Source organism: Falco biarmicus, chromosome 5, assembly GCF_023638135.1.
Source record: "Falco biarmicus isolate bFalBia1 chromosome 5, bFalBia1.pri, whole genome shotgun sequence".
NCBI lineage: Eukaryota > Metazoa > Chordata > Aves > Falconiformes > Falconidae > Falco > Falco biarmicus.
Window position 1 is genome coordinate 28,931,287 of NC_079292.1, and position 27,420 is coordinate 28,958,706.

Genomic DNA, 27,420 nt, shown 5'->3' on the forward strand with positions numbered 1-27,420 from the left:
TCTTCCTTTAATCAGAGGGGAAGGTGCTCTGAGAGACACCTGGAAAACTACTAGAGAAGGAAGCAGGACGGATGCTGTCGCGACGGAGGGAAGACACAGTCGCTCAATATGAGTGACCAGCAGACTTCGTTTATTGTGCCTTACAGTCACCTTTTATGCCTTCTTATAATTAGCTCATACATATTACAAAAGTTAAGCTCATTATTGGTTAGTTGCCTAAATACCAAGCCCGCCCCTAGTTTCTCTTCTGTAGTTATCTGTTCCCACCTGTAACATTCTTTCCCACCGCGATCTTCCTGTTATTGTGTAACTTTTGCTTTACTTCAGATAAGCTGAGAGCGATGTGCATTTTTGTCCAGCCAGCTGGACTATGTCTATGTGACCCTTTTCAGCTAGCCATTATCCACAGGATGCTGCACAGGACGTGTCAAAAGCTCCCGAGCCTTTTACACCCGGGATGTGAAGCAGGGCTTATTCCCGGGGACAGTCACTGTCAAACAGAGAAACCTGGTCCCTCCCATAGAGCTGGGTCAACCTGTCCTCCAGCTCCCCCAGCGTGAGGAGCTGGACCTCATTCTTGTCATTCTCGGCAATGACCGCCCAAGCCTTTCTGTGGTTGGTGTCCACCTCGCAGCAGGCACTCGACCAGATGTGGCTGGGTTTATTCACCCTCCCCTTGGCGATATAGTTGTTCCCAGGCACGGCACCCACGATGACATAGGTGGTGTTACAGCCCTGGGTCCTCCTGATCATCATTTGCTGCTCATAGTTCTTCCAAGCACCACCGTTGAGTTTCTCATTCTGGGGCACTATGTTGGTGAGGGTGAAGGTAGCCGTCCTGCTGCCGGAGTCGGAGTGATGGCCACTGGGGTTCAAATGGCCACGGTTCAAACCTGTCAGGTTCTTGTAGTCTTGGAGGATAGCTTGACTCTTGCTGAGTTGCTCTAAGGTGACGCTGAAATAATTTAAGAGGGTCCACTCTCTTTCCATAGTTTTGGGATGAGTTGGACCCATCAGCTTGACAGGTAAAGAAGAGGAAGAAGTGTTAGTATTAGGGATGGGAATAAGGGAGCAGGTTTCCCTGGAGCAAAAGTCTCTGAGTTCCAAGCAACTATTATTGTCATCTCGATATATGAAAATCCTCAACTAACACAAGATATTAAAATAAAAAAAAATAATTCACACTTTGTCAGCTCTCTATTTGACTCGTGACCTTTGAGATCCATCCTGCAGCCTGCACTGGGAGTGTGGGTGGATGCATGAGACAATGAGCATTTTCCACTCCCAGGTTTGAAAGGTGACTTTGGTGAGACATCTGCCCTCCAAAACAGGTTCCCTTTTCCCCTGTCTCCACATTTCACATCTGCCCAGGGCTTTCCCCAGTTCCTCCCACCCCCATTCATCACATCCAACCCTCATCACCTGCATCTAATCATGCTCTCATCAGCCCTGGCCTTTGCTCCGTTCAGCCCCATTTCCACAAGCACTCTCTCAGTCTCTGTGAAAGGTTTTCATGCCTTTTTAAACCCGGTCTGTCAACACCCTGATGTTTTACAGGCTTAGGGAAAACAAAGCACACAGCTATCCTCTTTGAAGGCTGGGTGTCTTAGGGAGTCCTTGAAGGTGGACAGGATGGGAAGAGGTTGAGCAGAAGAGCTGTGGAGCCCACAGGACTCCCAGGAGATGAGAAGGACTCAGTCCCTTCTCCTCTTCTCCTTCTTTGCCCTTCATGTAGGAAGAAGTATGTGTGGTTGCTGCAGGAGTACCACACTCCTGAAGCACCAGTGTTTGCCTCCTCTGACCCCATACACAGGGAGATGTGTTGGAAACCAGTCCTAGAGGTGAGGTTTCTCTGGAAAAGCTATAGTTCATTGTGATGATGAAGCTTTTTTGTTCAGTAAGCAAAAATACCTCAGTGCAAGTGGGATCTGCTACTGCACTGCTAATAATGTGCCTCAGAGCTGATGTCTGTGCCAGGGAACACAGATGTGTTCCTTCCGCAGCATCACTGAAAATTAGTTAGAATTGATCAGCCTCTTAAAGAAGTTTATAATCCCCAAAGAGACCCGGGGAACCTAAATACCACAAAAAGACCTCTGAAGAAAGTTAACAAGATCACAGGTTTTGCAGGTGACCTGGGTCTGTGGTCCAGGAGCAAAAGAGAGAGACATTTTTATCCCCCTTAAATGAGGATGCTGCAGTGGTGCTAATACCATATTAGTTGCTGGAGTTCCTATGAGTAACAAGTGCAAATGATTTTTTTCTTAACTATAACACCTTGCTTTTCATATTTAGGGAAACATTTTCAGCCTTCCTCTGCAACAAGGTATGTGGCTTTCTTCTGTGGCTGATTTTCACCTAAATTCCCTATTGCTACCATATACTTAGCAATGACCTCAATTTCCTCTTCTTCTCTTCCATAATTTGCTTGGCCTTTTTTACTGAAGGTCTGAAGCTTGTCAGAAGGACGTTTGGGAGGGCTATGCAATTTGCAGAGAGCTGTGCGCCTGGTGGATCCTTCTGAACCAAGCCTGAGGCAATGGCAGTAAGAGGCAACTGCCGGTGGATGGAGATTGCGCACTTCTGGCTTGACTGATCCTGATCCCACTCGCTTTTCACTGCCTGAAATACCAATAAATTCACCCAGCACTAACCTAACCCTCTTGTTGCTGAGTGCCTGTGTCGAGACGTTTTCACTGGGTCGTCTCACCCAGTTCTGAGTTTCTCTGCACTTCTCTCGTGCTACTTACAAAGCTAGATTGACAACTGGGAGCAAATAAGCTACGTCAGGGATGCAAAATAGCTCAGACGAAGTGGAGATCAGAGCCCAGCACTGTCGGTGCCTCAAAATTAGCTGCTGTTAGATGTTTTTTCTTCATCATTTTGTCCCCCACCACAGGATGGTACAGGGAGGGGGGCGTCATCTGACTGTAATGTAATGTAATTTGACTTAATATTCCTATTAGGCCAACGTGGAAAACCAGGAATTTTTAGGATATGACTCGCATCAACCTCCCGCTGATGTCTCAGACACAGCAGAGGAAATGTGGTGAAGGTGTTTGATGTGAGATGAGATGAATCCCGTCCCGTGGGTCCATTTGCGTGGGGGGGGGTTGCGGAAGAAGTGTTTGGTTAAATGCTGTAGCTAATCTTTTAATGACTGGAGGATGACATGCCAGTAGGAGAGGACACTCACCTGGGGCTCAACCAGCCACGTTTTAGGTCTCTTGCCCGGTCCAGGCTGGTAGAGGTAAGCAGAGTATACGGGAATACGCCTGTTCCTGTCGTACAGGGTGGCATAGTAATACTGGTTCTTGTAAAGCTGGCAGATCCAGGCTGGGCTCTCCGGCTCCAGGGCTTCATTTGGGGGAGTTGCCCGGAAGAAAAACTGAGGGCATGAACTTTCAAAGGATGTCACCACCTCACTGCATCCCAGCCAGAGGCAGCTCGCCAAGACCTGCAGCAGCAGCAGCAACAGCATCGTGGGGAGGGTTTCAAGTGAAGGCTCTGGCTCACCTGGAGGGCAAATGCAGAGGTACACTCAACTTGGAGAAAGCTCATCATGGCCTGGAGTCATTTTTGTGCTTGTGGGACACAGCTGGCAGAGGAGGGGACTATGAGAGACCAAGGAGGGGACAACTGCTGTCCTCCTGGGTATGGAAAAATCAACAGTGGAATGAAGGTGAAATCTAAAATAGGTTTTAGGTGCCTAGACGAGGCAGCAGTGGGAGCAATCAGCCCGTCTGAGGAGGGATTCAAATCCATCCCACGTCTAATCAGCTCACACAGCAAAGTTTTCTTGGAACTGAGGCATGGTGTGGGGACAAGGCCATATCTTCCAACGTACTCGTTTTGGCCAAGAGCTCAGCTTTTGCACTGGCACTGGAGAACAAAGCCTGAAGCAACCCAGGGGCTGGAAGTCCCTCATTTCAGAACACCATCTCGCTCCTTTCTGCTCTGAAGACCTTCCCACAGCAGAGGACCTGCAGCTGGGCACGTGCTCTGCTCAGCCACCCACAGCACTGAGCTGGGCTTTAGTCTCACTGGGGATTTGGAAGGGGAATAACAGTAACGCTGTGCATCCCACACGTCTCTGGCCCTATGCAAGTTTGCACCAACCTGCAGCTCTTCGGTAACTCCTCTGTGCTCACTGCAGGGTTAGTCTCCCCTAAAGTTGGGTCAGATGTTTAACCCAAAGTGGTCCAGCTTGGGGTCCTGGCTCTCAGCTGACGGTGGGAAATGTGTGTCCTGCTGCTCAGCTTGCATTTTCAGGGTGTCCAGCCCCAGGCAATGAACTTGCGGACACATGGATACAGAAAGAGAAGGGGGCCAAGCAGATGGCAGCAGCAAGCAAGAGGGATGACGCCTCTATCTTATCAACACCCTGGCTGCTGCTGCAGCAATGCAGATACTGAGGGGCAGCTCTTCCCACGGTTGCGCAGGGTTCCTGCCCATGCATATCTTTAGCTTTGCTGATCATTTTTCCTGTAAAGTAAAAGGCACCAGTGCAGGATTTTCTATTTCTGGAACAGAAACAGGTGCTATTTTGTCTTTCCCAGGTGTTGACATGATTTTCAGTAGTCAGCAAGATTTTTTTTTCAGAGAATTTTTCAGAGAATTTTTCAGAGAATTGCTGAAAAATTCCCTGTGATGCTGGCAGCAATGCAGAGAGCATCATCTTCTTTCAGGTGCACCGCAGGCCTTGGGATAGCAGTGATATTTCTGATCTCATTGATATACATTTGATGGAATGGTTTTTAAATAATCAGCATTTAAAATAAAGCAGGCATGAGAAGCAACCAAAAGAATTCATGGGAGAGAAAGCTGCCATGGCCTCTGAAACTTAAACCCCACTTTGGCTGGGGAGGTGCCTGAGCTGAGGACCACTGGAGGCTTGAAAACTCACCTTGCCCATTTGCTCTTTTCTTAGTCTTTTCCCTGACCTTCATCTATTAATTTCCATTGGATTCAAGATATTGAGCTAGATAAACCCTCGCTCTGACCTAAGTCATCTGGTCCTTTATCTCTTTACTAGTGCTGGATCAGAAACGTGGTGACCAGTAAGCTGAAAAATGAGACAAGTGAACCGCAAGAAATGACTTATCACAATGTTCTGCAGAGCATGACTCTATCTGCCCCATCCCAGGCAGAAAAGTTACTGAAAAGTCTTTCTTTTGCACCACCCCCTCAACCAGCTTAAAATACATCTAACGGTATCAGATATATAGAAACCAACCTACCGTGTGAAAGAGCGGCACATAAATATTTTACTCACAGGACTCTGCTCGCCCCAAAGTGGTAGAGGACTTTCAAATGTCTCTGGTACATTCTGAAACCAGCTGTGGCCTCAGGGTGGTTTATATAGATTCTTTAACAGGGTTTAGTGTAAATTTGTCCAGGGCTGGAGCCAGGACCTGTGTTTTTCCAGAGGTCTTTTGCAAGGTCATGGGTGGAATTATGGTACTCGATAAGCTCCATCCACTTCTTATTCAACAGTTTGATGTGAATTTTCCAGGTGACTTGGCAAGTGGAACTTAATTATGCAAGGGGTTTTATGGCATTTCTGATAACCTTGAATCAAGTCTCCCCTACAGCTGCGAGCCAAACTCTGTCAGTGGGCCAAAACAAGACCTTGAACCTACCTTTTCCCAGCGTTGCACATGAAAGAGGCTACAGCCCCCTCATCTGCTTGGTGCGTGCTGTAGTCGACAGGCAGTATTTCTAAGGTAAGTGATGGTGCCAGAGCAGGTGTAAAGGAGTGCCTGGCGGCACCAGCCACCCTCGGATCAGGAGGGCACTCTGCCTCCAGCATCTTCAGTGCATCTTGTGCAACCTTTGTCAGGTTCCTGTGCTGTAGGCAGGGGCATTCAGATGCAACCCAGTGCCTGGTGTTTGCTCTTAGCTAACCGAGACCTTGCCAGAGCCTAGGCAATAATTCTTCCTCAAAGAGATGTCCAAGACAAGCAGGACAAATTGCAATCACCAAGATGAATAATTAAAAAAAGCAGGGATGAATCTGTTTTCCTACAATCAGACATCTCAGTTCAGCATCAGGCATCTCCTTGTGCATCTGTTCTCAAGGCTTCCCATGCTGATAGTTTCCTCAAAGCATCCTTTGCCAGGTTAAACATTTGGCTGGGGCAGCAGGTGAGCAGCAGGAACACTGCCACTATTTCAGATCATCCCACCAGGTTTGGGTGACACTTCCAGATGGATGACACATTGCCAGAGCTGCCGAGGGCTTCAGATCTAATGATATCTGGGGGATCAGCTTCTGGGAGTGCCAGTTCATAGTGGGGTAGTTTATTTCCTTTGGGAATAGCATTCCTTCTTTGAGGTTTTAATCCAAGCATCACCAAAAGTGATTTTTTTTTCTTTCCTGGAGCCCACCTGATTTTATTATTTTTTCAAAGACCAGGGATTAGCTCATGTGGTGACAATTTCCAGGCTTCTTCCAATCTCTTCTGCCTCTAAGTGTCTCTCTCATATTCTCCAGATCTTTCCTTTTCTGTGCTGCCTCTAAGTGTCTCTCTCATATTCTCCAGATCTTTCCTTTTCTGTGCTTGAGTTTCCCAAACCATTCCTTCTGTCCTTGCCTTCCTTAACATCAAATGTTAAAGAGCTGCAAAATACGGTGCATGCATAAACTCTCACTTTCTCCTTGGAGGGTGGATATTAGAGCTCAGCAACTGCAGCCCACACTTTGTCTCACTTATTTAAACTGAAGCTAAGGAAACACTTGGAATATTGCAGGCAATGATGAGAAAGGAGCGAGAGCTTACCTTGAAGCAGTCTCAGAACAGGCAGCTGAGCTGTTGCTTCACTCTTCTCCCTGGAGAAATAGTCTGATCCCTCAAGAGTCCCACTGCAATATATACCTGGTCATAAAAAGGGAAACTCGGGGAAAAGAGAGGATTTCTACTGTTATTCAGGGGAGATTTGTTCATGCCTGCCCAGAAATGGGTTGACAGTTTCTGTTTGCTGTTTCCTCAGGATCTCTCCCAAGTTTGATGACTTGCAGCATCACGTGTCAGCAGCAGATAACTGTGTCTGGTGATTTCCCTTTCCATTTCCTCATTCCTCGCGGGGCACCACTGCTGCTGCAGCTCCTGCGTCAGGTCCTGTTCCCTGCAGACCCTCTCTGGTGGCACTCGCCTGACCAGCCTGCCTCTGAGCACACACAGATGTTCACAGTCTGCTCTTCTACAGCCTCTCAGAATGTAATTAATGTGGTCAGGCTATATATTTTCCCTTCAAAGACGGTGAAGGCTTTGCAATAGCACTTATTAATGCCATCCTGCAGACCCTGGAGGCACACCTTGGTCTCTGCTTGCTGCTGGACAGCCATGGCTGAGCTGGTGTTCAAATAGGATCTCAATCTGTCCAGAAAGGAGGTTCGGTGGAGACTGTTTTCTTTCCTTAGGAATGAATAAAAGGGATTTGAGGGGCTGGACACAGAGAATAAGGTTTGGTAGGCTGTGCTCTCTTGACCTCAGTGGGCAGAGGTAACGAACAGTGTTGGTTCCTATGGTCTCTTTAAGGAAAGCTGGAGGAAAGATGCTGGTCTTCTACATTATTAGTGGGGTGGAAATGGGACTAAAGACTGTTAATGATTATGACCAAGAATCATCAGAAAAAGGCCTGACAAAAGTCAGGGACTCTAAGAAGGGTCCCTTGTCCTGAGCTGCATGTTGGAGCAGAGTTAAAGGGGTCTGGCAATATTCTGTGCACATTTTGATTAAAAGCTGCAGGGAGCACGACTATTTTATCTTGGATTTTTCATTTCTATACAGGCCCCTAGTCCCAGGCCACATGCTGCATGCCTTACTCTGTATCTCTCTGAACCCCAAGGGTTCAGCAGACGCTCCCTCCTGTAGCCCAGTAAAAGCATCGGTGGGCAGCAGTTCCTTGCACTGGATTTTACCCCCTGAGCTCTGCCTTTGCCCTCTGTGTCTGATCCTGCTACTTTTTGTTAGTGCAAGGGCTTGTTCGTTGAAAGCATGTCTTGAGGAGTTGGAGCAATGGGAGCAATGGGATTCTGTGACTCTAGTTTAAAGCATAATTTGACGGACATTTCTGAAGAATAGCAACGTGCTGAGCTTGATGTCCTTGCTGGCCTTCTGTTTTTAATACGGTAAAGCATAAGGTCATGGTTGGAGGGGTGCACAGAGAAAGGAAGAGGACAGGCAGTCAACACCAAGTTTCTTCCTTTTTCAAAAAGTGCTTAAAATAGCCACAGTGAAACAGCAAGCAGCCCAAGCAGATACCAGCTTAGCTAACACAACCAGTACCCAGCTGTGCTATCAAGGATGCAATGGAAACACAGTTCAAGGTTTCAAAAGGCCTGATGGTAAAATCCCAAGCAGAGCAATTTGCAGCAGGCCATTCTTGGAAAACAAAAAGTTCTTCCATGTAATTGGTGTCAACAAAAGCTCACCTGGGTTAACTCTTGTGGTGGACAAGTGAAACTGTTCTAAACCCTTATGTGGGCATTTCTTTTGGAAGTGGAGGAAAATGAGTCCAGTTTAGTTGTGAATGAATGAGCAGTGGGAACGGAACCGAACTCTTCCACTTGTCCACAATTTTAATTAACCTTGGCAAACTTTCCTGAGTTTATCCCAAAAATGTATTGTGTCTAAAATACAGGTAACAGTCCAGGGATACTGTGGCAATGAGTTGGTTGTTATAATGGGAAATAATCCGAAGCAGTCATGAACCTCTCGTCCTACTCCTGAGGTCTATGAGGTCATGCTTTTGCATTTCACTGATTTTTATAAAAATTGTGCTCTGATGCTTACTAACTGGCATGGTTCTGCCTTTCATGTCAGTGTAGACAGTGCCCATACGTTGTCTAGAGCTGTGCACTTTCTGGGTGGAGAAGTGATGTGAGTGATGTTGAATGAACTCTCCTGCAGGCCAGCTCCCATGTGGTCTGTCCTGTAAGACAAACCTCCATTTCTTCAACCTGTAAAGTTCAGAGATGGAAAAATCCTATTGGACCCTCCAGTCTTCTCCTAGTTGGAAGCCTGGACATTCATAGATGAAGTACTTCCAATAACTTTTCCATGTCATGGTTGAAAAGAAACAGGACTTACATCACTTTTCTAGGGAAAATCTATCGAATTCCAGATGTGGCTTCTCCATGACAATGTTCTCCTAAGAATTACCTCAGTTTTCTTTCTATCAGATGCTAAAAAAAGCAGTCCAACCTCCTGCTCAAAGCAGGGCAAGCTATGAGATAGCTGTTGAAATGCAGGGAAATGAAAATACCTCTTGTGACTGCAGTGTAGGAAAGCCAGGATTTTGAACCAGAAGCAGTGAGAAAAGCACTACTACTGCAGAAAAAGAGGTGCCACCAAAGCCTTCTCTTGAGACTTTGGTCCCCATGGAAGAAGCAAGCAAATAGCCACAGAAATGCTAAGTAGATTGAGCACTGCAGGTCTTGAGGAAGGGGTAAATCACAGCAGCAGAAGCCAAATGGGCATGAGAAAACAAAATGTAAGGAAGAGAAATGTTGCTTGGGCATGTGAAATGAGATGATGTATGCTGTTCTGGACCGTTCTCCTTAGAGGGCAGCAAAGACCCTGGCATCCCATGGCCACAGGCAGGACTTGAACATGTCCAGATGCTGGACATGCCATCCTCACTGACCTGTGAGTCACCTCTGGTGCTGGGAGTTACTCTGCTGATGGGAGCGAGGACAGAGAGGGAATGCAGACACCTCAAGGCCAGCGGACTCTTTTGTAGCAACCAGGATGCTGAGACATGCCTGTCTCACCCTACTGCTATGCCAACTATGTTCACCTTTGCCAGGTGTTCAGATGAGTGTAGGCTTCAAGTCATGGTTCGAAACCTGACCTAGATCAGACCAAAGATTTGAGGTGCCTGGCAAAGGCAGCAGCTGCTGCTTCTGTCCCTCCCCAGGGTCCCAGACGTGGTCTCAAAGCAGCTCTGCCACACAGCTCTCCATTAAGGAACGTGGCCCCTCTCCCATGCAAACACCACAACCCTCATCCAGGGGCATGTGAAAATTATCAAATTGATGGAGAAAAAGCAGGGAAAACAGAAAGATATAAAAGACTTACTAGGTTGTCTAATCCCTCCAAGGAGACCAGGTGTGTATTATCCATTTTAAACTATTTACCTTGAGCTGTTCTTCCATGCAACATGCCAAATGCTGGCTTATAGCAATCCTTGCATTTTGGAGACAAATGTGTTCAATCCATCCTTTCCCCGTAAGGATCAACAGTGGTTTTAATAGAGTACGGTTCAGCTGAAAGAGCTGGCATGTGCTTTGGGTAACTTCAGTTACATTAACGCCACCAGACTGAGTGCCACGGTCCCTGTGCATGCAGAGCAAGTAACACTTCAGTGACAGTGGGGTCTCCCCCTTGTCACCGATGAAGCACCACCCTGCTGCAAACACTAACCAGCTGAGAGCTGTCTGGTTGCCTGTGGTTACTTTCACTCTTTCAGTTTCATTCAGCTTTGGAGACCAAAAATGTGTTATTTTCAGTTTCTGATTCTCGTGCAGCAGCACAGTGTCCGCTGGGGAGGATTAGGCAATAACTGAAATCCCTCGTCACAGATGCACACCAGTGCTTCTGTGGGCTGGGTGTTGATGGGTGAAGAGACAATGGCAAGGAAAAAGCAGGAGAATTGCTTGGGAGCAGAGGTAAAATGTGGACAGCAAAAGCAGTGCGGTAACACTGATGTAGAAGGAAAAGAAGAGCACTGTGTTTGTACCTATGACACATGCAAGTCTTAAAATAATCTTACATAAGGTTGTAAGACATGCCCATCCCCAAAACCTCTATATTCATTCATCCTAACTCAGGCAGTTGAAAAAGAGATTTCCAAACCTGCACTTTATAGTCAATGGAGAGAAAAAGGTGTCTCCAGAGATGAGTTAGTGTAAGCCTCAATTAAGCAAATGTAAAATGGTTCAAATTAAAGCGTTTGTTTCTGCTGAGTATAAAGGCAGTGAAAGCTGATAGCTTGGTTACAGATGTCTGACTTGTAGATACTTAAAAGTTTTGTGCATTAAATCCACCCCCTCTCTTGGTGACTCTGGTTTTGGGGTATATCCAGTAAAGCATTGCAAGCCCAGTCACACTATCACTGGGGTCACGTCTCTGGGTCTTGAAGCAGCTCTTTCCCACATACCCAGGAAGAAGCTCAGTGCTTGTGCTGTGGTATGAAAATCAGCAAAGACTTACTGCATTTTAACACCTTTTGTGGACTAGAATGGTTGCAGATGCACTCTAGGTTATGTCAGACAGATTGGTTTCCTCAAGGAAAAAAAAAATAATTGTTTGCTCAGATTGCAAGAAACTCAACCCCATGGCTCAGGGCGAGGAGGGCTGCTGGCTTCAGGCTGATTTTATGGTGCTGCACTAAAAAAGGCAAGCGTTGAATCGATGGGGGAATCCTGCCAGCGAGGCCAGGGCTGGGTGGTCAGGGATGGAGGCCGTGTATGCTTGTGGGAGGAAAAGCAGGGACCAAGCGCATTCAGGTCTGTAAGCATGGATCACTCCTGGCTAGATCCTCCTAGCAATGCCCCCGCACGTGGCCTAGGTCACAAAAGATTAGCACCGAAGGGCAGATCTAGGCAGATCTGGGATCTGTCTTTTTGCATTTTCTAGGGCTTGTCAGACCCCTTTCTTCCATCCCTCCAGTTTGCTTCTCCCTTGAAGAGCTCCCTCATTCAACTTAGCAGCATGGCAGCTTTGTGGCTGTACCCAAAGCAGTCAGCCCCAGCCTTCAGCACAGCCTCTCAGGGCGATTCTGTGAGCAGATGCACTTTCCCTGCAGGCCTGGGGTATGTCCCAGCCCCCCTCCTCCGAGCTTTGCTCACCTTTATGGGCAGCGGGTCACTCGCCACCACCAGCACCCTGCTCTGGCGGGCTGCTGGGCTCGGTGACAGCAAGGGAAATCCACGGGCAGGAGGCTGGACTGGAAAGTATCTCACAGGCTGCAGCTGTTCCTCAGGTAAAATGGAAGTCCCGAGACATTAAAGCTTTATCTGGAGCCTGATCCTGTGGGATTTCCTTCCTTCCACCGTGCAGCGATGACAGCACACTTCTTCATAAGCTATGGCAACACTCTCAGCTGTGCTTTGATTTCAGAAACACGCTGTTCTATACAGAAACTAGTCCATGCTGTGGTTTCACATATTTTTAAAAGGATGAAATATCTTTAATTAATAATACAACCTGTTCATTAAGACTCCTTTGATTTCTCTACTTGGAAGACATTTGTGTATTGGGGCCAGGATTTCACCATGTATGTGGGAATCCTAAATCCTGCTGAGACCTGGCTTGAAGCTGCCCTGAGGTCTGCTACCAAGGCGGCCTGAGGCATGGAGCACACATCTTTGGAAAAGAGGTTGAGGGATTGAGGCTGGCTGAGCCTGGCAAAGGGGAGGCTGAAGGACAACCTAACAGCTGCTAATGACAAGGATGCCAGGCTCTTCGTGGTAGAGCCAGGCACGATGACAAAGGGCACCAGCCACAGACTGTGGCTTGGGAAGTGCAGGTTGGACAGCAGGACGCAAAATGCCTCTAGGCGGGTAGCACATTGCGGCGACAGGTTGTTGGGAAATGACAAATGGTGAGTTGTGGAGGTGACTCATGGCTGAGCTCGATGGAACCATGGCTAAGCCAGTTTAGAGCTGACAGGGCTTCCACTTCAGGCAGGGGGTGAGTTGGAGTCCTCCAGCTGCTGTTGCCAACCAGCATTTCTATGACCCTATGGTAGATGCACCTCCCATCTCCCCCCCCTGCTGCCCTGCCCTGCCCCAACACACTCAGGTATTATCTGGAAAATTCAAACAAGTCAGGAGATAGCCAGATTCCCTGGTCCTGAGAGCTGTACGTTAAACCCTTTCTACAGCCCAAAGCCACAAAACCCCACACCACATACCTCAGACAGCCAAGAGGAGGGCACTTTTCCAGATTCCTGGTTCAGGCTCCTTTGGAGGATAGACACCAATTTGGAGGATAGACACCAAACAGATGAGACCCCATCAGCTCATCTGCCCCCGCAAGGAGAGACTGATGATATCCAACGGTCTCTGCACCAACCCAGCTCTTCTGCTAGCCGTGCAAAATCACCCCACGGTGAGAGAACAGTGCTTCAGCCACTCGGGAGCCACAGGTTGGCCCTCTCTGCAATGAACACAGGCTGCGTTACTGCACGTTAATTATGCCAAGGGTAATTAGCAGTTACGTCAACATGAAGATTTCCAGTTAGGCTGCTGGATCACTCTACATGGAAATCAGGTTGTTGATTGTGAGCAGAACTATGTCAGACCAAACTCCAGAGGAAAAGCCTCACTGCTCATTAGGCAGAGCATCCCCTTTGCTCAGGGGTTGTGACTTGGGACTTCTCTGCCAGACTTGGCATCCCCTGAGCCCAGGGATGTGGCAGGGCAGGAAGAGCCAGCCACCTCTGAAGATGTCAGCTTCAGTCATCCAGTGCTCATGAGACATGATAATGCTGCATCGTAGGAGGGTGGCAGATCCTGCCGATACACAGGCATCATCTTCTGTTAAGAGACAGAAGCTGTGATTTAAGAGAAAGCCCTCGGAGATGCTGAAGCTGCTAGTGGAAAACTTACTCCTGTTATGTATATTCTTAACTATGTGTTTTGTCATTTTGTATTTTTGTGACTTTTCTGCCATTATTGAAAAATCCAGACTTCTAAGTAAACAGATCCTTCATTCATAAATCTTGCTTAGTGGTCACACTCATCGATTCCTGAACATATCTGTGATAAAAGGATTCAGACATAACACCTAGCTTTTAGGAAGGTGATAAAACCACTGGATATTAAGTGCTAAAATGCCACTTAGGTTGATCTTAGGAGTTCATTCAACAAAGTGACTAAGTTTCAGTTAGGATCTGTCTTTAAGAGAGCATGAGGAAATGGCCTGCTCTTCCCAGCCACGGGGTGATGTTTTTTCTTACAGTGGACGAGGAGCATGAGCCAACCTTGAGTGCATATGGTAGGAGGTCAGCGTGAAACCCTTTGCATTTTGAGTGCCTGAGACTTTAAAAGTTTTCCAAGTGCCTTTCAAGGATGTAGATGTTAAAGACTCGATTAAATCTAAAATCAATGAAATCTGCTCTCTACTACCTGCTACTTAAAATTTGCATCTGCCATATAAGCTGAGGACCAGTGGGAACAAAGAGACAGCACTCAGACACAGAGGCCCGCTGCTGCATCGTGATGTGTGGGTGAAGAAAGTAGTTAGGACTCGAATCCTGGAACATTTCCTGATGAAGCTGTATTCACAAGAAACTGGCCCTTGAAGCCAGACTAAGGCAGACAATTGCAACAACCCTCTCCTAGCTCGCCCTGTCAAAATGACTCAGACTCCCAGATGTGTTCCTAGAGCTCAGCTGATGGCTAAGCAGGATTCATCCTGCTGAAGAGCTACTTCTCAGCGCTCCCTTTAGAGTCAATAAACGATGAATCCACATTTCCAGGGCACAGTTCACACCAGGCAGATGAAGTGTATTATATTAGAAAAGTGCTTATTTCTCTCTGACGACTATAAGGGATCCCAGGGTGACAAGCTCTGATTTCCACCTCTAAGATTACACGGGATGAGTCCCACTTTGTGTTGCTATCTCTACATACGTGATGTCTATTTTATATCATTTAGCCAAAGCCTAACATAAAAGATACAAAAGCTATCCTTTTCCAAAGCCCTGTCCTTATGTCTCTGACGCAAACAGCCCCTCCTCATTCACTCTCATGACCTTGGTATGGCAATCCAGCAGGAATTTCAGGGGAGTTTCACAACCCTCTAGGAGGACCTGCTGCACTTGCATCACCTTTCCTGCATGACAGGATGTTCTCTGGAGAGCACAACAGAAAAATAAGCAGCATAGCAAGGAACAGGAGGGAAGGATGCACCTCATGCAATTCAGTCTTGGTGTTCTTAGATCCAGTAATCTGATGGGGTTGAAGAAGCCAACAGGGCGTAAGGGGCAGAGTTATTTTTCTTTTACTTTTTGGCAGGGTTGCCTGAGTTTAGAGTAGTGCTCTGCATGTTCCCCAAGCCCCAAATAGCTGTTAGCGCCAGAAGAACACCTACTGTGAAGATAAGTTCATGCTAAACTAGCTATGGGCTAGATGCAGATTTGGGGTGCTTGAGAAGTGAAGTCAAAAGCTCTTTGTGCAGGTGACTTGCTCTGAGTCAGACCTCCTGCTAGACCAAGAGCTAGCTCATGGATGCAGTGGAGCGTCAGCTTATGCTTGCTCTAGGCTGACTCCTCCCCTTGTGATGCAGCCCTACCCTGTAGCTCAGCCCAAAGAGATGACCTCAGGGAGCTGAGCACAACCCAAGAGGACTAGTGACACTTCCCTTGTGGCTTGGTTTTCTGCTGGACATACCACTTTCTGCAATATGGCCATTGCCAATAGGATGCATGAGAAAATCCAGAGTTTTGAGACGATGGATGCAGAACTCAGTGCTCATTCTCACTACCAGCAGGTGGAGAACACGTTTACTATAAAAATATACCGGCGTCCATAATAAGCAAGTGGGGAAATTTGAAATGGGTATTTCCAGGGGTATGTCAACAAGATGTGGTGAGTCACGAACTGTGGTAAGCTAAATTCAGTGTTTCCTCTGTTTTGTGGGCTTCTGCACCAACATGGTTTTGAAAGTGTTGTATACGGGCAGCACCTGTCTTTCCAAGTAGGAGACAGAGGAATGGGAACACAGAGGGCTGATGGATCTACAGATCAAACTCGAGCAAGGTGAGGAAATGAACCATAACAACAGGCAAATTCTTCAGTGATGAACAAAGGTTTTCCTTAAACAGAAGCAGACAGGAATCCAGCAGGGAAATGCAGAAACCTGCACGCAACCAGCCCAGACCTCACCTCAGCTGGCTCTTTGATGCCTTTCCGAAGGTGAAGGTGCTTCCCTAGAACACAAAATTCACAGCAAGGACTGACTGCCGGGACCCATCTCCCAGCAGGGGATATCTGCCATGGCAGAGGAGGCAGCTGATGAGGTTAGAGAAGTTCTGGGCAGCAGCAGCACCCTTGTGTCTGGGCAAGGTGGTCGACCTGCAGTCCACCATATGGATCTAACCAGAGGCTGTCTTGCTCTTGAAAAGCAAAAGCAGAAGTATTTGCTGACACCAGCGAGGAAACCAGCACAGCAAAACTGGTTTACAGGAGATGCATTTGAAGTCCAGACTGGCTGATAAGAGGCAGATCACATTAGTAATAAATTTTTGGAGGGTTTTTTTATATGTTTCTGCATGTTGAATCTTCAGGGCTGGACCACACCTGGTTGCCCTCACCAGATCTCTAGGTTGCTTTGGTAGAAACAGTCAGATTCACCAGTTCTGAGTACAGGCTGTTGTGCCTGGGCAAAGCATGAGCGAATGCCGCCAGCTGCATTTGCTGGGAGTAGGGAACCCTAAACAAGAAGCAGCCAACCTCATGGTGGAGGTACTAGAAGCAAAGGGGTGGGCTTGCTCAGACTCTCCAATGTCAGCTCTTGGAGACATCATAAAACTCGGGAGGGAGTCAACCTCGAGCAGACTGATCTAGCATTGACATTATATCTGCTGCAAGGAAAAGTCCGGACTCTCCAGAGCTCCCTTCCAACCTCAGCCTTTCCACAACGGTCTCTGTGTCTCTGATGTGTGGGTGCTGATTCCACAGAAGCAATGAATGAGATTGACCTGGAATTTGCCACCTACATCTCTTCCCCCCCCCCCCCCCCCCCCCCTTTTCCTTTCACTCCTGTATCTGCAAAAAAACTAGAAGTGTCTGTTAAAGAAACCACCTTCCTATGGTTACAAAGGAGGTGGGGTGGAGGGAGTCTGCGTGGAGTCAAGTCCAACCTCAAATGTCAAAAGGCAGATCTTTATAAACCCATGGGCATTATGAAAGAAATCTGGAGAGTTATTCCAAATAAGACCAAAATACAGATCAACGTGGGTAAGGCTGGAGCAAGAAGAAGGTAGAAAACACCAGGTTTAGAGCTCGGTTTCTATGTCCTGGTTCTTGTTTTGAAGACTGCCGCAGACCTAAATCACAGAAATAGGCACAAAATGCATTGGCTGATACTCTCCAGGTTTTTTTGGAGGTAACAAAAGTTTCTGCTAAATGCAGAGCCACTACCATCAGCCCCAACACGGTATCCTGGGAGGTGTGCCACAGGACACGGCACTGAGAACACAACTCTTTCTGTACCACTCTCACCCTTCTGGATATCCCCTGTGGATGCTTTATTTGGAAAGCATGTTGGGGTTAGCGGCACAAACCTGCCATTTAAATCCCTGTGTTTATTTAATATCAGCCTTTCAAAACATAATTCTTCTGCAGGATTAAAACAGGTAACACCCCTCTTTATTGTAACCTAAGGCAACACTCGGCCACATTATTCCATTACAGAGCTCATCTCTCCTAAAGATCACAGATGCCTTCCAGCTATTTGGGTACTATTCGTCAGTGATTACAACATGAAGTCTTCTGCTCATCTGAGATTCTTTCTCTGCATGTCATGCTGTACATTGAACTTTTATTTTTGCTCTTGGAAAACACTCAAGTGTTTGGAAGAGAAAACAGAGGAGCAGACTTAAAGTTGTTATTTACTTTCAAATGACTCCTTCGTGCTTCAAATTATTTTCATTTAGCATCCATTCAGGCATCTCATCTAGGTAGCCTTTAAAAGGCTGCATGTTGTTTATTCTCAGTCATCCAAACAAATTGGCCTGCAGGAACAATCTGTCCCTGAATATAGTAAATAACATTCACTAATGGCAGGTAAAAGCTTGTAGCTTTATTGGTTCTTCTAGCAGTCATGGACGGACTTTCTAGTGGAAGACATAAATTTCAGTGCAAGTTACAAACATCACAGTTAATATTTTTCAGTTTCACTATTGCAATTAATTGCAATAAGGTTAGATATCATTACTGATAAACTGAAAGGGGAAAAAAAAAATGACAGTATGGAGAATTTCTTTATCTACTTTCTGCCCAGTGATGTTCAAGGGCAAAACACACACAGACACAAGGTAGCAAAAACTCTGGACTTTTTTGCTTCCTGACTGTGTTATTTGAACCAAACCCATCCTGAAAGTCCCACCTTCCTAGCCCAAAAGCTGCCAGGCTCTCAACAATGTACATCAACAACCAAACACAAAGCAACCAGGTTTTACTTTCCAAAAAACCGGCTATTTTTAATACGTGGATTTCAATTCATGCCATCCAGGGCACTCCAAAGACATCGCACAGGAGGAGGCAAGCAGCCTGCCCAGCACCCCGCACTCTGCACGGCGCCGTGGTGCCTCGCGGGGAAGGGGCTTTTCCCCAGGAGCCACCACCTCTCTGCGGTGCTTTGAGAATGGGAAAGCAGAGCTGGGCCATTTTTCAGTTATTTTGATCGCAGGAGCAGCAAAGCTGCCCTGCTGAGCATCAGCAACCCCGGCACAGGAAGGTGGTTGTGTGCGGCGTGTGCCAGATAGTGCTGGGCCGTCGCACGTAGGAAGTGATGCGGCGCTTCCACGTACGCAGCGGTTACTGAAACCGCAGCGCCTGGGTTTCGGCTGGGGACTCACACGAGCACAACAAGCCAGCCGTCTTGGATCCCCACCCCAAAGCAGAAATGCTCTTTATCTTTGAGCCAAGCTACCCAAGTCAGAAAGAGCTGAACTGCAACTGGGTTCCACTGGCAAAACACCGTGGTGTTCGCTTAACTTGCAAACACAGGGGAAATTCTTTATGAGAGATGTCAGACCTGGCCCTCCTTTGACTTGTCTCTGCTGTTATGAAAAACACCTCGCCAGCTGCAGGAACAAGAGCCAGGATTTCCTGAGCTCGGACCTCAGCTTTGACGGGGACTTGCCGAAGGACCATTGTGAACTCACAAATCCTCTGCCTCAGCCTCCCTCCCTCGATATGACCGACACAGAACACTTGGGAGCTTGTAAGCATCCCAAACTGCACAGCAGATGGACCTGGAAAGGACATTTAGTCCATTGCCAGCCTCCAGAAAAGTTCAACCCAGCGTATCCCATTGCTGGCAGCTGCCTGTCCCATCTATTCACAACAGCCTCATTATTGTAGACGCAGCCGCAAGCCTGGGCAATGCATGCCTACCTGCATTACCTAACTGCACTGGCTGCCCTTGCTGCTGGATTTTTTTCATTTTGTTTTGTTCCTATTGTAAATCCTATATGTGTTTGTTACTGAAATAGCTGAAGATTGATTTAATGTTCAGCGCATCGGCACTTCAAAGAGGAGGTGGTCAGCCTTCTTGTGCTACAAGCTGCGATTCAGGACAGCTCCGTAATTTCATAACTGAAAAGATTATTATTTTTTTTTTACATGAGACAGGCAACAGAGGAAATAACACACACAAATTCACTCTTTATTTTAGGTCCCCGAATCTGCTTTTTCCCTTAGTGAATGATTTTACAACTAACCATTATTTTTGTTCTTTACAAGTGTCTGCTTTGGAAGAGTTTTGAAATTCAGATTTACAACTACTTGTAGCTGAACACAAGTGTGCCTGAGTGCTTGACTTTGATTTTAGGAGAAGCAAAATTGCTTGACTCAATTTAAAATAAACAATAATGGCATCTCAAGTGGAAAGTTCTCTAAAGTGAAGGAAAGGAGCATCGTTACAGGCACAGTAAATCTCAGGCTCTTCATCGACCTCAGCATCAGGGGGTGGCATATAGAAAGTAGAAACTAGGTCAGCTCCAAAACCCGAGCATCCTTGTATTGAGCATGCTGGGACTAAATCAGAAAGGCCAAAACATAACACAAAGCTTATCTGGGGCAAGGAGAAATCCTTTCTTATGTGCTCTGACCCTCATAATATGACCAGGAGGTGCCCTGATCTGCTGCTTGGTGCAGGGGGGAGGTTATGGACAGGTGATACCTACAAGCTGAAAGTGTCCAGAAGCAGCAGATGCTTTCAGCTTGCCTGGGTCTCAAGGGACCCTTGTGAGATACTTACAAAGAGCTGCTAGAAGTTGTCTTGGAGAACCTGAGCAGGGTAAGGCGATGCTTTCAGATTAAGAAAGGGAAGAAGTCATGCTTATCCCCCCCCCCCAAAAAAAAAAAAAAAAAAAAGGATTGGGAGGAAAAGATGGATCCTGGAACCTATGGACTCAGAGGATGAATTTCATTTCATTCCAGAAACACTGCTGAGACCAAATTTCTGCAAGCACCTGGAAAGTAACAGGAGAGAGAGGTTTGTCAACACCAGGCTTTCTCAAACCACTGTGATTTCCTCTTGTGATCTGGTAACAGACATTGCGGGTGAGGGCGATGCACATGATTTCACGTCACTTCTCTTTACAAAGACATCGGATCATGTCTCCTGTGGCATTATTTGAGAGACTGAAGGCTGACGCAGTGTGCCGGGATACATGTGGGAAGTGCTGCAGAATGCTCCCAGGGAGCTGCCTTTCATGGTCCACACCAGACTGGAAGAACATAGACATGGGTCTCGACCAAGTCTGTCCAAGGTCCTGTTCAGTGCCTTCACTGGTAGTTCAGCTGATGGAGGAGACCATATCCTTATTAAATTCACAGACTGTTCCAAGCAGGAAAGGAGTCCAAAGATGTGAGGGAGTGAGACTATTACTTAAAGTGATCAAAACAAATAACAGAAATATTCAGGGGGGGAACCCATCTTGAAATTCATATGCCTGGTAAGAGAGCCTTCAAGACACATCAAGTAATTGTTCCACGCCATCCTGCACTGTTATTCCCACCCTACACCCACAATTAGAGTTAACAAAGATCTGAGAAGTGCAATGGATCGGATAGAGACAGAGGTACCATAGGGTCAGATCAACCTGGGCAGCTGTTGGAGGGCAGAACACAGGACCAGTAATTGTAGGTATCAGTGCTAATCTGAAAGTTATGGTGCCTAAAGCTGTTGGTATCTGGTGGGGATGTGATGCTGGCTGTGATGGTAGTGAATCCTATAGTCCGCCATGGTACAGTATGCAATGGCATCATGATATGACCTTTTGACATGAGCTTCTGCAAAGATGCAAATGCCATCCCAAAATCAACACCAGCAAGGCCCCAGCTAGAGCGGCAGGCTGAGTTTTGGACACCTCCATCAACAAAATGAGTCAGCCAGGAGGAATCCAGGAGTGAGAGATCGCCGTTCTGAAAAACACAACTCGTGATGCACAGCTGAAAAAATATATTACTTTTTAAAAGGAGACTCTGGAGGGTTGGCAGCAGCCATCAGGCACACACCTGGCTCCAGCTCTCCTTGCCCATGTTGGATGAGACAGCCACGGATTAAGCTAAGCAAGACTCAGTGCAATTTGGGTTAGACACTAGGAAGGTTTCTCTAATTTTCCAGGCACTGGAACTGGCTCTCTGGGAAGGCAGTAGGGTCTCCATTATGGGACAACCTTCGGGTACAACACAAGCATAATGACTTCTGGGTTTGGTTGGGAAATGCATGTGATGACCTTTGAGGTCTCTATCACTGATCTTATGACTGTGCTCGAGTTCCCCACTGATTTACTGTGTGCCTGAGCTCCAATGACTCAGTTTTTTGGAGATGTTTTCCTCCCACCACCAAGTCATAAAACTGAATCTTGTTCAGCTACCCTGAAAATTAGTAACTAGGGAAAATGTGCCCTGAAGGTGTGAAAGACTCCACAGCTGCCCGATTAAACAACATCTGATACGCTTCTGACCAACATCCTCCCGAAATGTTTAAAAGACCACGATTAATCCCTGCCAGTTTCTTTCAGTTTAATGTCTTTGCAGCTGCTGTAATTCCCCCATAGATTTGGTCTTTAGATGAGGGAAATGAAGACAAATCTTCCCCAAAGTCCTTCAGCTCACTTGCATCTCTCCCGACAGCCGTGATGAAGACATTTTTTGCTGTCCCTGAGGCCTCTGGGAAACGCTCAGCAATGAAGGGCAGTTCTGAGTCAGAGCTCCTTTCTTCTTTCACTTCACCCCATGTTTTAGCTGTCTGGATCTGCCAGAGACACCAGTCCTTGGTGCCACTTTCACAACTCTTTTCTTTGAACGTGTAAGACTGTAGACCACGGTGGGTGAGCAAGACACTCTCACTTGTGGGTAGATGCCTCCCTGCAAAGTCCTCCTTTTCAATCACCAGTTCAGGGGTCATCAAAATTCGGCTTGGACACCTAAAAAAATGCATCCATAACTGGAGGCAGCAGAGACAGTTTCTGGAAAAACTACCCTTCTGTCACAGAGGCCTCCAGTGGGTTCCCTTTGTTTCAGAGGGCGAGAGGAAAACAAATGGGATCCAAGGAAAGGACGCTGGTCATTTTTAGGCAGCTGTCAGCAGACAAACAACCTCCTTCAGTAGCTCTGTGTTGAAGTGGCAACACTCACAGCCACCCTGAAAAGGGATCCATGATCCAAGAGTCAAACTCGCAGCAGATTCCAGACCAGCACAAGGCGGGAGGCACCTGGGGGACTTTAGGTCTTAGGATGTGGGAATCTGGACACTTGTGTCATCTGCATCTAAGCCCAGCCCAGCATCCCCCAGTGACGTGCCCAGAGTAGCACTAGAGAGGAGCGCAGGAAGAGAGCCCTCACCTCCATTGTCATCTGAGGTTGAGGCTCTTCAGAAGGTCTGGGAGCCACAGGAGCAACATGAGACACAAACATTCATCTGTCTATAAAATCCCCTGTGGTCTCCATCCAGCCTTTTCTTCTTCCCTTTGAATCTTCTTAGTCTGCCTCTCTTCTCCTCCTTGTCCCCCCTGGACCTCACAGCGATGTCTTCCTCCCTTCCTTCATCCCTCCCAGTCCCCTACAACCTTGGCTTCAGTTTCCCTACCTTTAACCTCACCATACATTTACTCATATATTAGATATACTATTAATATAAATATATTTATTCATGTATCATGTATCTATATATATAGCAGAGACTATAGAGATGCTTCTACATGGTATGTATTCATCAGATACATTATAGGCAGATAGCTGAGACTTCACCAAACAGCTCATCTACAGTTTCAGAAAGTTCAAACCCATGATTAGCTGCATGATCGTTATTTTCCTGGTACTTGTCGTCCTGTCTGCTCTCAGCTCTTCCTTGTGTCAACAGCAATTTTTTAAGTAGCAGATCCCCTGCTTCCTATGGGGCATAGCTTTGTACCGTAAGGTGGAAGGGGAATGAAGGCTCTTCTCTCTGAACAAAACCTCTACTGCAATCAAAGTGATTTTTGGCTTTCCCCTGAACAGGACATCCAAGGCCGTTTCTCTGAGCCCCATTTGTCACTGGGCAGAGGCAAGGTCACGGGCACCGTGGGTCAGCCTTGGGCTCCAGCCTGGGTCATTCACCCCATCTCCCTCAGCTGACTTTCAGGGCTGTGTTTAGGGGTTTGACTTGTCTCCATGTCAGAAGCCCAGATGTTATTCCTGCCCCATCCAGCTGTCTGTCTTGCCAGAAATGACCCCCTTCAACACAGACCTTGTGGTTCAAAGCAGCACTCCAGGTGACATCCAGTTTATGAGTAGCTCATGAATCTGAAACAGCTACCTTGATAGACCAGCAGAATTTATTCACACTTTATTCTCCTTTGAGCCTCAGCATTCATTCTTCCAGAGGTGGAAGGTCTATGGGACAAGCAGACCATGGCTTGCCCCTCTTTGTAGTGGGCCAGTGTAAGCAGATTTGGGCTCCAGCCTTCCTGGATTGGCAGTTAAATCACACCCACGTGGTCTTTCCTGAATTTAGCAAGGCACAGAGCTACCTGTTCAGCAGGTCTTTCTCCCTGCTTTGTCCCTTGGTTACTTGCAGCTAACACCCCCCACCCCACCCCCCATACTGAGGTGGACCAAGAGGGCTGTTACATTGGAGTAGAAAGCAAGGGCGTTCTCTGACGGACATTTGTGTCCTTAAATCTTCTCTGGTAGGAACCAGAGGAGCAGAAGTCTTTCCAACAGCCGTCCTGCCTGCTGTCCCAGGCTGCGGCGGCCACTCAGCATGGGGACCAAGAGGCTTCAGGGGTTTGGTTTGGCTGGTGACTTGGATCTGTTAGCCAGGATGAAGTGGCCCTTGCGTTGTACAGGAGTTGTTGTACAGGAGTTGGTCAGCGCAGTACCACAGAACCAGTTTTCAATGTGCTCGTTCTCAAAGAGCAAAAGGGTTCAGACGCCTCTTTCTGAGAAAAAAAAAAAAAAAAAGAAAGGAGAGAGAGGAAAAAAAAAAAGCAGCTGCACTTGTTTTTGCTGCAGGAAGTTCTCACTAATGGGGAGAAAGAAAGTTCCTTTTAAAAACAAGGCATTCATTAGTACTTCTTTTTCTTTGCTTTGCCGTCACCATTGGAACCACCGCAATATCACATCCTTCTTTGTGCCTGTCACCTGGTCTGCTGCTGCTCCAGTGGACAATAATACCCTCTGGGGTTACAGGGACCTCCAATTCTCAGAAACAAAATACAACACTGGTTTTTGTCCTGCAGTTGCCTTTTTGCCTCTTCTCTGTCCTCCTGGGCAAGCCATGTTGCCCAGCTGCCTCTCCATCCTCACCCAAATTACTACTGCTGGCAGTAATTTTTAGCTGTTGAGCTAAAGGCCTAACAACAGCTAGTATTTCACCTCCTGTTTCCAATACAGCAATTAATAGCAGACAAACAAGCCTATTTCCTAATTGTAATGATTTTTTATATACCACAAACCCACTGTAACACCCCCTTTCCTAGTGATACTCCTTCCCCCCCACGCTTAGCTGCTCTCCCAACTGTCTCCTTTGGCCACACATTGGAAATTGCCACCAGAAAGGGCCAGTAGGGGTATCTCCGATGTAAATTCCTCACCTTGGGCTTAAAGTGCCTGGGCTCTCTTCCAGCCTTCCTCACCTGTGGCGTCACCACCTTCAGCCCAGCAAATAACCACCGAGCCCCGACCCCAGTGCTGCACCTCTCCGCTTCGTTCTTTGCACCCAGGAACGAGCTGAGCAAACACTAGCAGCGTGGCTCTGACGCTAACAAGCAAGAGAAAGATCTGGAGGTATAAAACCCCAAGCCACAGTTATTTCTTTCACAGCATGACACCATTAAGGTTTCTGTCATTAGAAGGTTTCCATCAAGTATTCAACCCAACAGGCACGTTGGTGAATGGGAATAATCTTGCTGGTGGCTGCCCATGGAGATGCCCTGAAGATACAGCCCTGGGCAATGGCTGTTGAGCAACATGCTGGTGGGACCAGAGGGAGTGTGCTCCTTCCACTAACTGAGAAACACAATTTCTGATCATTCAAGCTGATATTGTCAGTTTGTGTTTTCTGCTGACATCCTGCCTTCTCCTAGAGGCACCACGTGCATCCTTCTGCCTCATCTCCTGCAAAGGGATCACTGGTTTCCTGTCACCGAGCTCCTCTGGCAGGGTCTAGCTAATCAGATGCCCTGAAATTTCTCTGCAGGAGAGGTGGGGTTGAGGAAAACACCAAATTCACCTCTGTTCTGTCAGGCTGGCAGACAGCTACAGTCTCGTGCTGCCCAAAGCAGGAAGCCCCGGCATCTCCTGGCTGCACGACCTGTTGTGGGAGAACTGCAACGATCGAGGCTTGTACTGATAAGGGCAGAGCTCTGGCAGCAAAATCTGTTATTGAACTAAACTCCTGGCACCTGCTGGTGAATAGGCTGACTTTGTGTCAAAAACCTCTCAGGAGCAGTAGACAAAGGGAGACGTGCAAGATGCATTTATTTCCAAACGTGCCAGGAAATGATCCTGATCTGCAGCTGATGAACACTCACGTGAACCTTCCCCGGAGATGTGGACGGGCTTTAAGGTGGGCTGTGGCCATGCCAGCCCCACGGAGAGCTCAGGGTGTAAGTGGAGACAAGCCCAGTACACCAGGAGAGGAGAGGAATTCTCCACGTCTCCAGGGCTGAAGGGGGAAATGACTTTCTTGGTTGCTTGTCTTCATAGAGAAGAAAATGCCCAGGTTCCAGAGCAGCTGGCTTGGAGACCCGCCTCCTCTGTGGATGATGTGGTTCCCATGTGCGTGTCCTGCGCGTTCCCTGGGGTGCAGTGACCAGCAGCACCGCCAGCGCTGAGCACAGACAAGGGCAATTCGGGACCCTGTCCCCCTCTCGCCACCTCGTGCCTCCCCTGCTTCCTACCCTGGTCCCTCTGGTTACCCGTCCCAGGAGGGCTGTGCTTCAGGCAGGGTGGTGGCCCAGTGATGCTCAGCCTGACGAGCACACTGTCTCCAGGAGCACTGTGCATCTCCCCTGCAGAGCCAACCGTGCTCCAAGCCCCCAGCCAACCCTGCTGGCCATGATCTTGCACTATGGGGTGTCCTTGAACCCCGCTGCAGCCCCCAGTGCCAATGCCAGCTCACCACCAGTGAGCAGCACTGCAGGCAGGGGACGTGGGACCCAGACATGCCCCTGAAGAGTAGTAACTAGTCAACGTGGCCCAGCATCCCTTCAGCCGCCCCCTTTCCCTGTGGCTTCCTTCCACCACCCTTCCCGGGGCTCTGCGCAGCCCGAGGTGAGGAAGGCGTCGCCTTGCTCCAGCAAAGATGCGCTGGGTGGGTGCTTCTGCCCAGTGTCCCCACGCTGCCGGCCCAGAGCAGCTCTGGTGATGCCAGCAGTGCCATAACAGCGCCGTGCACATGGTTCTGCTTCCCTCTAGTGACAACGTGGCTTCACATCAGCAGAAGCGTAGGCTGTGGCACAGCTCCTGCACCTGCACAGAGGTCTGCTCTGCCCTTCGGGCTGTGGAGATGTGGCCCTTGGGCTTGGAGGTCCCCCAAGGATGGGGGTGGGAGCACCTCCATCCCCACTGAGTTGCACAGAGTTTGGCATGAAGGATTCTGCGTCCACATGAATAATCTTCATTTCTCCATCCATGCCCTCTGCCTGTGCCCGTCCATGGGCCGTCTCTGCCCCAGCACAGTGCTGGGATGCCTGTGGCCCTTGCAGAGGGTCAGCTGAGAAACACCGATTTTGAGAGGAGCTGCACAGGGGAGATGTGACCCCTTCACACACACGTATGAGCCCACCTCCAAACTCCTTCAACCATTCATGCCCACAGTCCCTCTCCTAAAACAGCATCATGGAGCAGCTATGAGGAGATGGCTTAGGACAAGGCAGGGACAGAGCTGGACTCCAGTCTAGTGGCTGGAGCACTCAGCTGGGAAAAAGCATTTCTAAATTCCTTCTTTTTTTGATGAAACACCCAAAACACATTTCCAAATCATGGCTAATAGCTCTTTTGGCTTCTCTACATAAGGTCTGTCCTACAGTGGCCAAAAGCAGCCATGTCCTAATAACAAATCCTTGCTTTCTGCAAGAGGCAATCTCTCCAGTTGTCTCTACAGATTTTTTTACCCCAAAGTTTCTTGTGCATTAAGCATTTTCTTCAAGAAACCTGTTTCTCTCCACAATGTTTCTGAGCTC

At 47.8% G+C, this 27,420-nt stretch overlaps 1 protein-coding gene across 2 annotated transcripts; it reads right to left on the reverse strand.

The window, feature by feature from the left end:
• Positions 1-109: 109 nt before the first annotated feature.
• On the reverse strand, positions 110-7,001 carry LOC130150387 (endonuclease domain-containing 1 protein-like). 2 transcript variants are annotated; one of them, XM_056341310.1, is made up of 3 exons: positions 6,783-7,001; positions 3,197-3,516; positions 110-1,017 (listed from the first exon to the last, which is right to left on the reverse strand). In XM_056341310.1, exons 2-3 carry the CDS (start codon positions 3,479-3,481, stop codon positions 472-474), a joined length of 831 nt encoding a protein of 276 aa, XP_056197285.1. In that variant the 5' UTR covers positions 3,482-3,516; positions 6,783-7,001; the 3' UTR covers positions 110-471. The 2 variants fall into 2 exon arrangements, with proteins under 2 accessions (XP_056197285.1, XP_056197286.1); XM_056341311.1 differs by lacking the exon at positions 6,783-7,001 and having other exon boundaries at positions 3,197-3,518.
• Between the last annotated feature and the right edge of the window lie 20,419 nt (positions 7,002-27,420).